Source organism: Halyomorpha halys, unplaced genomic scaffold (assembly GCF_000696795.3).
Source record: "Halyomorpha halys isolate HHAL.00 unplaced genomic scaffold, Hhal_1.1 Scaffold1488.1, whole genome shotgun sequence".
In the NCBI taxonomy this organism is placed as follows: Eukaryota; Metazoa; Arthropoda; class Insecta; order Hemiptera; family Pentatomidae; genus Halyomorpha; species Halyomorpha halys.
In genome coordinates, this window is record NW_027107596.1 from 87,280 (window position 1) to 99,529 (window position 12,250).

The following is a 12,250-nucleotide window of genomic DNA, read 5'->3' on the forward strand; positions in this document are numbered from 1 at the left end:
TGATAGTTGAACTAAAACCTTACTGCGTTTTGGAAGATGCCTATAGGAGATATTGAAGCTTGGCCTGTTAATCTCTAAAAATATATTCTTCTATCAAAAAATATTGTAAAATAAAAATAAAAATATTGTCTTCTATCATAATAGGTATTTAATTTGTTTTTTAATCTACTACTTCAAGAATTAATTATTTAGAAAATAATAAAGTTTGTATATTGTTTTGAAAAATCCTACATTATTCTATAAAACAGAATATGACATCCTAATAAATTAGTTAAAAGATTTGATATTTACTATTAATATATTAGCTTACTCTGGAAATGGCTTACATCGTTTAGGCCAAACTTAAATTAAAAAATAAATTAAGGACCTTACTTAATTAAAAAACAATTTTTACTAGTTTTTTTTTTTATTATGATTTATTTTGACTGATTGTCTACTAAATAATTATTTTACTTGTTATTTTTGTATCTATTCTATATCCAGTGAAAACTGGCATTTCATAGATTACTAATATTTATTTATAATTATGATATAAAGTTGAGAAACATTTTATCCTTGCTGTTTATTTTTAATAGCTTATTGTTTAGCAATACTAAATACCCCTCAATCGTTTCGTTAGAAGTTTTGAAATTAAAAACTCTTCCAGAAATCTTGATTTATATGCAATTTGCTTATTTTACTTTGTATGTTTAGGTAAAGACTGTAGTATGGAAGAGATGACGGGTATTCGGGAACAGCAGGAGAGGCTTGCGAAACTGCATTTCGAATTAGGAGCATCAAGGGATCTGTACGCTCCTCTCAGCGATGAAGGACTGCAGGAGGGAAAGCAGAACATGGCAGCACTCATGGCCAGTCTTGAACAGCTCAGCGAATCAATTGAGAAACTCCACACCTTCTCTAGTTCTCATGAATCATAATATGCATACATTTTTGTCATTTCCCTGTTTAAGTTAACTCTTTATTATTTCCCAATGTTTTTAAATTTACTTAAGTTTATATATGGTAAGAGTTTATTTATGGCATGTTCTTAGTTTATAGCAACTGGTGGAAGGATGTATTTTTACCGGAAGAATGTTTAATTCCATTTTATTAAAATAAATGGTTGATATTTAAGGTTATTATATTAAATATTAACCAAAGCTTAGCTTCATTTAGATTTTTTTTATTTATCAAGCATACATTATGGAAAGTGCTATTTCTTACGTTACTCATGATATTTTTTATTTTTGTCATTTATATCTGGATGTTATTCTGTTTTATAAGCTGCTTTTATTATATGTTTTATTTATTTATTTTAAACTACAATATTTATTGTAGTTTCCTTATTTATTATTCTCCTCTGAGTTAGATAATCAATGATATGATACTTATGCCTCTGGATAAATTCTGAAAGGCCTGAAGAGTAATCAAATACCCTTTTTTTAATATCTTCACTTTGTCTACCTTCAGTGTAAGGTAGTCTTATGCTTTTAATTTAGTCTAATTAAGATTTCTCTTTCTGTAATTAAAGTTTGTTTTAGAACTAAACAACTTTGCTTTGAACTATGATATTTTTATCTTCTATTTTTAATGAAATGGTGATCTAACGAATTTGGTTCTCAAAATTATTTTTTATTTGTGTTTTGTAAGCTAAATAGATAAAGAATAAGGCCAAGTCAGAACTTTTTTTCTTGCCAATTTATGACCAAAACTTATTAATTCTTATTAAGTACTAAACACATGGTAATTTGAGTTTTGTTTAATTTTTATTGAATATGTGCCATTTATACTGCATTATAAGCTATGTTAAATTAATATTATTCCTCAAAATCATTAAAACCATAAGCCAAAGATTACGTAAATGTGTCCAATATTTTTATTATACATTGTGAAATTTTATAGATTTTATACATGTAAGTAATTAAAAATTACTCATATATAAATACTTTACTTAGGAAGTAACTTGAATGCTAATCATTACTTGCCTGCTAAGGTAAATATTGCGAAGAGCGATATTAATATCGGACAATTATTTTTTTTTCACTGAAATTTTATATCATATGCTCAATGTTATTTGTTTATTGTAGCATTTTATATACATTTATACCTTTAGTAGCATTTTTTAAAAAAAAGGTAATTATTAATACATAATTACCAAAAAGGTTGTTTATGAAGATAAGAAAGTATTGTTGTATGATATATGATTACAAAAAGAGGTTGTTCATGGAGTTATATAGAACTGCTGTGATATGTATTTCATGACCATTGTTGTGAATATATTTAAAATATATAATTATCTCAAATAAACCTTGTTTATTTTTTCCTTATTAAGATTTCATTTCTATTTATTGTTTTTATGTTTATTGTCGAATAGTTGGGAAGAGATTACTTAATCAATGAATTTTCACACTTTATTGCATAGATGTTTTCTATTCTTCCCCGTCAATTTGTTCTTATTTTTTTCCGATCATCAATTCTAGAAATTGAAAATAAAATCTTCATCATAGTCTTTAATTCGAGTCCATATCTTTTTAATTGGATTGAACTAAGTTGTATGGAGGTAAACCTAAAAGAAATGGAACCCTTGTCCTCTAAAATGTTATTAAAATAATATGATTTATACCTGTATTTTTGAAATTTGTTTCATATTAATCTGGTTTCAATATATTTCCAGAAAATGGTAGGTATATTATATGCTTTTCAATTACTGATCATTTCAACTTTTTTTATTTTAATTACATGTTAGAAATCATTCTGGTATTGTGTTGTGCTAGGAGGGGTAATTGAAATATTTGGAATCACTCCTGAATAAACAAAGTTTTTTTCATTTAAAATTAGTCCTTTAATACCTTATAGCTGTTTAGCAACTGCCTGATTTATACCAAATTAACTAGAGTAGTATAACTACACAAGTTGAAAGTGCCTCTTCTAACATATTTTACTTAATATTTTTGAATTTGTTATGAAAATTCAGAGAAGTGTTGGTAAAATGTTCCTTTATCATAATTTTGCTTGTGTGAACCCCTTTGCTACTCTGCTGTTTGTTGGAATTGAAGGGAAATTATTACTTTACCACTCAAGGCAATGTAATCTCTTTTTTCCATTTATATTATGAACCTATTTTCTAGTTATTTTACCTTAACTCAAATTTGACTAACACGTGCATCGTCCACTTAAATAAATTTGGTGCTTGGGTATAATTCAATATTTCATCACTATGATTGTTGGTGTATTTTAAATATTCTACTAGTATTAATAAATCTGAATTAAGCTCTAGCAGCAATGGTCAAAACTTATACCCTTATTTTTGTCAATATTTAAAAACTATTGGTCAAAGTTAAAGTATTATGTATACTTGTTCTTAAAGGATATAAATTCATAAATTGGTATTGGTTTCCTGCAATAATACTTTATATTCCAAACCTTGGTTATACTTATGTGAAAATAAAATCTTGAGTATGTGTAATTCTTATTGAACAATTTGAATTTCCTGAATCACTGATTGTAAGATTTGCATTTACTATTCATTGCAAAAACGATTATTCAATGTTTTAACACTGTATCTTGAACTACCACCATAGTACCTACTTACTGTCTACATCAGTGCTTAGAACTTTGTTATTTAACACTGAGTATGAGCCATGCCCCACCCTACACTCCTGATTTGGAACAAATTCTCTCCAGGGGAATTCTCACACTATTGTAGTGAATATACCTCTTAAAAATTTCAACTAATAATAAAAATAAAACCTTAATTACAATTAGTACTCCTAAAACATATTCTAACCATGGATCAGAGTTAATAGGCAGAAAACTGGATCTACAATGATGCATTTACAAACTACCTTTTAAAAACGGAAAAATATTACTTTTTAATAAGCACACCTTCTAAAAGTTTCGGGAGATTATTCGTGACAAAAAAAATATTGTTTTTAATATAATGAAAACTTATAAGTTAATATTACATTATTGGCTAGATCCTTGGACTGTTTGAATCTGTATCACTGTTGGTGCTGCCTGAGCGGGCTGTTGAGCTTGAGCTACCTGCTGCTGCGATTCCGTGTAGTAAGTATCGCCTCCAAGCACACCTACAACTCCATCACCTACTCCACCGATGATCTCGGTCACACCATCTCCTACCCCTTGGATGACCTTACCCACGCCGCGAGTCAAACCTTGAAGGATGCCCAAGATGGGTTCCCCGTTGGACTGGATGAGCAAGCAGCAGCACACTGCAAGGAGCAGAGTCTTCTTCATGTCGGAGTGGTCGAGATTCGCTGCCGGTTTGGTAAATATAGTTGAACGAACACCTGAGTAAACATCTATTTAACAAAATCTCTAAATTTGAACACTGCCAGACGTATATACGTCTCCAAATATCCTCACAACAAAACGTCATAACTATACGTCAGTTCATTGCCGAGCAATATAAACCCTTTTGGAAAACTTCGTGGCGCACATTTATCATTCTTTAACAGAGTCCTCAATCATTGTATGTACACATTTCAAAATATTCTGAATCCATCAATTACGTGGATTTTTTCAATTGAAGTTCTCTACTTTTTCATATGGCTTTCCAAAAAAAAACTGTATTCTGTGTGAATCTATTGGACTTATTATCTAATATTATAATTATATTTAAAATGAAGTTGGTCACTGACTTCTTTTTAAACTAAATTTATTATCACAATTATTTTTTTTAGTGAAACTTCTTTTCCAACGTTCTACAGGTCAATATAAATTGATATCGTGACGTGAGATGGAACGGAAGTGGTAGGAGGAAGCAACACTTGACAAATCTAGCTGCAAAATTTTTATATTGTAATAGGAAAGTAGAAGCTGACAGTAGCTTAACAATCCCGGGAGTGCCGGTCCGATTGACCTCCTATAATCTCCTATTACAACATAAAAAAATTTCCTGCTGGAAATGACTTATTGATGTAGCGGGTGTTCTTTTCTTACCATTTCTAATACACGGCTGGTGGAGGTTATGCTAGAGGTCAACACCCTTTTTTAACCAAAATAGGAAGGTCGAGTATTCGTTCCGTTGAGCCGCCACGAAATAAAAGTCAATCCGCCCAGACCGGAATTGAACCTCTGCTGTGACAAGGCTGCCAAGGTGAGGCATTAGGTCTCTCCTCCACAGGGACCTCATGTTTTGTCCAATTGGAACACTTAATCACGTATTATCTATTAGTATATATTTGTTACGTTTGTGGGTGTATCTATTTAGTGATGTCTTGCTGTAGACTCCTATTTTTGGTATTAACGGGCTTATGGAAATGTGAATTAGATGGAAAAAGAATTGCGTTAGTAAGTGTGTTTATTATTTAATAGTTGGAAGCTGTTAAGGCAGAAGACAACAAAATTAAAATTTCGGTGTTCTAAAAATAGTTGTTTATCATGTAGATTCTCATGTATTTGTTTTGAAGGACTTACAATTTGCTATGGTTTGAGTCAAAGGTATCATAACAGGAGCGGAGTATTTTATTATTGGACTTATTACTGTTTTGTATAGGATCAGTTAGTTCTTCAATGATAATTGAGAATTTCTAATAAAATATGGGATCACATTGCTGATCACGTTTTAGCTGTATTGCATTTTTTTAGCAGGTGTTTATATAATAATTTTCATTTTGATTCCACAAATTTTAGCTTGCTAATCTTTGTACATTCTCCCCAATACTTTAGCAACTATTATGATTAGAAAATAGATTTTTTAAGAGTTTAATAATATTTTTATGTTCGAGAGGAAAAACATTCTCTTTATGGTAATTTGAGATATCACAGAACTAAATCAGTGTTCATTATTTTATTTATTTATTATTACCTTCCTCTTCTCTCTCCAATCCACGGCAAAACTTCGTCATCTGATTCCCATCCTCTCCAGGAAGTCTATCCTTCTTAAAATTAATTTACTTCTCGTACCTCTTCTACCAGATCAATCATCAAGCAAGCTTTTGGGAATTTTTTAGATGGAGATATGTATCACATGAATCAATCATCAATGCCCTCTTACAATTGCAATTTTGTTGCTCCCTTCCTGATCATTTCTGGTATATGGGGTTGCTCTATCCTACAGCTTTTTTAATTTTTCTAGCCAGAGGGTGAGCTGCTCAGTCGAAATTCATTTCAGACCGAATTAGCGCCGCTTCTGACTATAGGTTACTGAAGTGTCTTCTTAACACTTTCAGCCAGCGATGGCCTCAGAATTGAACTAAACTCTGATTTTCATAAATTCGACCCAATCCTTCGTTGGTGCGGATTTTTCATTACACATGTTTGCACACTGAGCCATAGATCCCGCAGAAAATCCTTTTCTACCACACCAACATTTTTTTTCTTTCTGACGCATTAGTTATCACCCAGGTGTCAGAACTTTAGATTTTGATCGCTTTCAGGGTGTGGTTTCTTATTTTGAAACATTTTTCTGATCCATACGATTTTGTTGTTATCTAGATCGTAACGTTCTTATAACCTTAAAAACAGTTTTCACCCCAATAAAAAATGGAATCATTTGTTCAATATATAGCAAGTGGTCATTTCAATATCCATATTCTTCAGAATTTATGAAATTTTACATAACAGTACCTCTCAAAGTAGAGAACCCATCGTGCACCAGTTGGCCATTCTTCTTCACACAGCACAGTTACCTGGCAACTTTTGTTGACTAGGAGACTCCAAGATATGGTAGAAGAAATCATTGGAGATGATGGTCGGGGGGTGCAGCAAAAAGAACATTAATAAACAAAAAATTATTTATTCATCCCGACGGTTCGACCTGAGTTTAAGGTCTTCATCAGGGAGCTAGCTGAAACAAAGGGGTCCAAGCAAAACTCATGTTTTAGCTAGGATTCCTTTGCTACAAGTTGAAACTCAGGTCGAAACATCGGCATGGATGAATATTTTTTTGTTTATTCATGTTCTTTTTGCTGACCACTCCCTCCGACCATCTTCTCTAATTATTAATCTACGGTCAACTATCTATTGTACAAAAAAACAAATTCAACACGCTGTTCTTCAATGCAGAATCAATTTGGGTTTACAATATTCATGATAAAACTTTATACGTTATATATTTAACGATGAAGTTTCGCTGGCATATTTCTAAATATGAGTGCACGATAAACTAGGATTATCGAGTAGTGCTCCGACCGTCGATGAGGAAGGACCTATCTTGATGCACTCATTAAGAATCATCCACACCTTAGATCGCCTTTTCAGAGCTCAGTCTGCTACCAGACCTCGAGCACATAAGACGTCTTTTTCCCCCCGCTCCGTATACAGTGCGTGCTGGGATACGTCCTTCATGAAGGTTTTAGCAGGGTTTTCGTAATCTTGGCACGGGAGGCAGAGTAGGGGGTCGAGGTAATCACGGATGGTCAAGCTCCACGCACCTCTAGCACCCACGTATTCGTGAGCACGCCCCCCGCAGGAGTGGAGAAGCAGGGTCTCAGAGGTAGCGTCCTGATCAGGACTGAAGGCGCAGACCAGGCTCAAACACTTATTAGCTGGGAAAAACACAAGGATAAGAGACTGGAAGCGAGGCTCAAAATTGCACGCAGACCTTGCCTGGAAGTTAAAGGGGTGCCAAATTTCTGGAACGAGAGCGTCTTAGAGAATTATCTTTAGGGTAAGATCCCTATAGATGCGCCGAAAGATGAGAAAGACAGAAGGGAGTGGTTGAGACCCTGCTTCTCCACTCCTGCGGGGGGCGTGGAGCTTGACCATCCGTGATTACCTCGACCCCCTACTCTGCCTCCCGTGCCAAGATTACGAAAACCCTGCTGAAACCTTCATGAAGGACATATGGTGGGGCAGAGTTGCCTTCGGTCTGGTCTCAGAATACATGCCGCAGCGACAGGCAAATGTAAATATAAATGTAGTGGATAATATAGCTGCTGTTGCGCTTAAGTATGAATGCGTGATAATCTGTTCCGATACCAATTCGTTGCGCACGGCCTGGGGTTCGGTTCGCACAGACGCTAGAGGGAGGTTGGTAGAAGAATGCGTGGCGATGTGTCAGCTGGTCATTATGGACGACCCTTCTGGTTTCAAATTTGTTGGATCCATATTTGGACACGAGGTCCGACCACCGAGTGATAGCCTTCATTGTGATGGAGGAGGAAGGCGTTGCCCTAGAAGTAGAAAAGGCCTTTGTGACCCGATCGTCGAACTAGAGAGCGTTTTCCAGTGAATTGAAGGGAATACTGGATGACAGGAAATGATGCCGATAGAAGAGGAATCCGAGATTGAGCATAGACTGGCAATGCTGACGGGCGCCATCACTTAAGCAGCAAGTATTACCTTCCAACGCCAAAGGGTGAGAGTACGTCCGGTCCCATGATGGACGCCGGCTCTGACGCAGTTAAAAAAAGAATACTACAGGGCCAGGCGTAGGTACCAGGAGTGTAGGGATGACGAGAGGAGGCCTGCACTCCGAGAAGAATCTAAGCATAGGTATAGGGTATATCGAAACGGAGAGCGTTGCCAAAAGAAGAAATCCTGGGACGAATTTATTGTACAGGAGTCAGAGAAGAATCGCTGGGGTATCCCATACAGGGTAGATGTATATATACTATACATGTCCTAGGGATTATCCGTCCCAGGATAGTGCAGATGATGAAATGGTTAGACCCACCACGTTATACCCACCAGGTACCAACTTATGTCCACAATGGGATATGTGGGACCATCGTCTTGCTTGGAAGGGCTCCAGGACTGGATAGCATAGATGCTGCAATCCTCAACAACAGTGACCCTTATATCGAGGAGTAGTTGAATATATTCAAAGTGTTTGGATAAGGAACACTTTCCAAACAAGTGGAGGATATCAGATTTGAGACTGCTCTACTAGGGAGGTGGCAAGGATAAGGAAATGCCAAAACCCTACCGACCTATATGCCTCCTCCCAGCAGCTAGTAAGGTCCTGAAGCATATGATCATCCACAGCCTTAGACCAATCCTAAGTGCTGCAAGCCATCCACGGCAATTCGGCTCGACCCGTGGCAAGGGAATTACGGATGAGCTACTGAGAGTGCGTAGTGACATGGAGCAGATGCCGAAGAAATACGTGTTATTGATCATGTTCGATATCTCCTCCACCGTTTGGTGGCCCCGTGTTTTCCAGCGGTTGCAAGAGCTCGACACCCCCTGTAATCTATACTCCCTCGTAGATAGAACAGCAGTGTCAGGATAAGGGGTAACTATCACGAGGACGAGAGAAAAATCGAAAGGGGATATCCGCCGGATTCGGTCCTAGGTTCAGCTCTGTGGAAGCTGGGGAACTAGAGGTCAAGGGGTTCCTTACCACAGCCTACGTTGACGATGTGGCAGTCATCGTTGCCAGGAACAGCCAGGAACAGTAGAGCCCGGATGAGGAGGTGACATATCTTGGTGTGAGGATAAGGGGAAGATTTGATGCACTTCTTACCTGGTTTATCTAAAGAACAGGGTGACCCTCAATGGATTAAGCAGGATAGGGGGTGCGTTTTGGGGCCTCAGGTACCCAGCAACGAGGACCATCTATAAAGGTGTGATCCTGGGTATTCTGAGGTACGCATCCCTGCTGTCGCACCCCGTATACCAGCAATGGCAAGGGAGGGGGATTTAAAAAACAAAACAAAAAAAAACTAGGATTCCCTCCTTAGTGACGACGCTAATACATGCAAAGAGGTAATTCCCGTGAATATGCCTACCTCTTGAGAACTTTATTCACAGACATCGTGCATAATTCTTTATGCTACTGCATAATTCTTTATGCTACTGCATAGTTCTATCATTAGTTCAAGCACAAACTGAAACCCAGAAAAGCTGGTCCCGCCTTTAGTTATTTCTAATCCCTACGGCAAGTTCATTAGCAGACACTATTGACCAATATTATAAAGTAACATAACTCTAGGAATTTATGTTTCAAATCTAATAATAATAATTTGACTTACTTCTACCTCTTAGTGTTAAATTAACTATACTATTCTATTAAATTCTGAGTGACTTCTACAAGAGATTGGAATCTTTTAAATTTGTTGAACAAGTCAGGGCAACTTTATGGGTCTGTGGTGCCATTAGAAGCGGAAGAAATGTTACAATTATAACTTTCTATAAAAGTTTAAATCTAGGTTTTCTGTTAAGATTTTAGCAAAATTTCATTACTGAATTTAGCGAACATGAGCATTGTCAGTGCTCAGATGTCTAATATTTACTCATTTGGTAGTACAAATGCTAGAATGAATATTCCCTAATTTGTTTTGTGTTTGTCCTACCTATGTTCTTCTATCTAGTGATAATAAACCTGGACGCGAAAGGGAGTCTTGAAACCCAAAATGTCTTGAGGACAACAATTAGCAATTTTCCAGGTTCTAAAAAATATAAACATATTGTGGGGTTTTCATTCATAAACAAAATACCATACTGGATAAAATACAAAATATACTCTTCTCAAAATTGTTGGATTCGTACTTGTTATGTATTGAAAATGCATTCCAAGAGGAATGAAATCCAAAAGGAATTTCGTTTAAATCGACTCGGCAATTGGAGGAGTAGCAAAGGACTGGAAAGACAGGAGCTGAAGAAGAGGATACAACAGCCATGCAGAATACATGAACAGATAATTCTTAATCATGATTGAACTACTCATTACTTTGAGTGATAACCAAATTCAATAGTAGACTTAAATAACATAGGAATCCCAGTCTTCTCAATTTCATATGAATTTATAACATTAATTATTATGACAGCAATTTGTTGCTGTCCTATAAATTAATTAAATGCCCCATCTGTTACTATCCTCAGTAAACAGTAATTTTAATTTATAAAATTTGATTTGATAAATAGAATACGAATAACTTCACTTTCCATAAAAATAGAGGTGAAACGAGGGATAACCTCCGTTTCTCAAACAAATATATAATTTTCAAAACCATATTTTTCTGACATGAGATTTCTTTTCCAATTACTTATCCATAGCTTCCCTACAATTCTAAACAATGAACCCAACTAACTTAAGAGAGAAATTCGATCTGTTCTCACGAGTTGATCGATCAATATTTGCTGAGTTCAGTATATACAATACTTTTGTATGATCAGCTGTGTCATCATCATATAATTGCTCAGCTGGGAGACCTGTATAAGTATTGGACCATAGGCTACGCTGTCCGTATTCACCATGAAGTTCCTGGTGTTCCTTGCCGTTATTCTCTGCGCATACGCGGTGAATGCAGCTCCCCAACCTATCATCGCCAACCTACTAAGCGTTGGATCAACTGTCGGAAGGTGTCTGCCAGGAGTTGGTTCTACTGTCGAAGGGACTACATCTGGTCTTAGCTCAACAGTCGAAGGACTCACAACTGGATTAGGCTCCACTCTCGACAGTACTCTTAGTCTTAATTCACTTACTGGTCTTCTAGGAGGTTGAGGATTTCAGCAATAAACCAATTCACGTACAATATATATAATAATAAAGATATATTGATATGATGAAAACGATTAACAACACTTGTACAGAATTATAACTACAAAAACATTGATATTCTGATAAATAAAGAAAATAAATAATAACAAACAATGTTATTCCTGATTCTCTATAAACCACTACTCAAGATACATAAAATATTATTTAATTCCTTATACGTTTGAACATGAACGAATTTCCGATACAATGGGACGACAATTAACTAGATAGTTGTTTCCGGAATGAAGGATTTTGTAAGAGCCACGGCGAATTATGAAAAATGATATGCCATTTGTGATGAAATAATTACAGTCATTATAACAAGCTGCCTCTCCAGAATGATCCTTTGAATTCAAAATTATCAACGGTCACTTTTTTTGGAATAAGCCTAAAGTAAAAATTAAATTATTTTTTATGTATACATAGTTCATTATTTCCAAATAATAAAGAACTAGAGCGTAAACAATTGGCGTTTTTGAAACATAGTGGAAAACTTTAGTTCCATAAGCAGAATCTAGCAGTTAGATACATAACTATTTGAAATAGATTATTATTATTTCTGTCGGCCTCACTTTTTTAGGTAGTAAAAAATGCAGGGGGTAAGCATTATACTCATTTCTCCAAGTATGAGATACAGTCAAGTCAATTAATAATAAAAATTATTTAGATGAAGTGGTAGAGGAACTTTTTGAGGTTTTTTTTTAATCTTTAAAAACTGGTTTGTAGGAATTTTTGATATGCTGGAAACAAAACTTAACTAATTTTATGTGGAAAAGTTTTTTTGTACCTACTTTAGTTGAAGAGACTAAAGCATGTTTGTTT

General features: G+C 35.4%; 1 protein-coding gene across 2 annotated transcripts in view; it reads left to right on the forward strand.

Annotated features, from left to right (window-relative positions):
• LOC106689832 (coiled-coil domain-containing protein 28A) overlaps nucleotides 1-2,286 on the forward strand; it is a 15,902-nt gene extending 13,616 nt beyond the window's left edge. For both annotated transcript variants that reach the window (XM_067045985.1, XM_014435019.3), the window contains exon 5: nucleotides 694-2,286. In XM_067045985.1, coding sequence (XP_066902086.1) covers nucleotides 694-917 — 224 coding nt within the window. In that variant the 3' untranslated portion in view covers nucleotides 918-2,286. The remainder of the gene's footprint in view (nucleotides 1-693) is intronic.
• The last annotated feature ends 9,964 nt before the right edge of the window (nucleotides 2,287-12,250 follow it).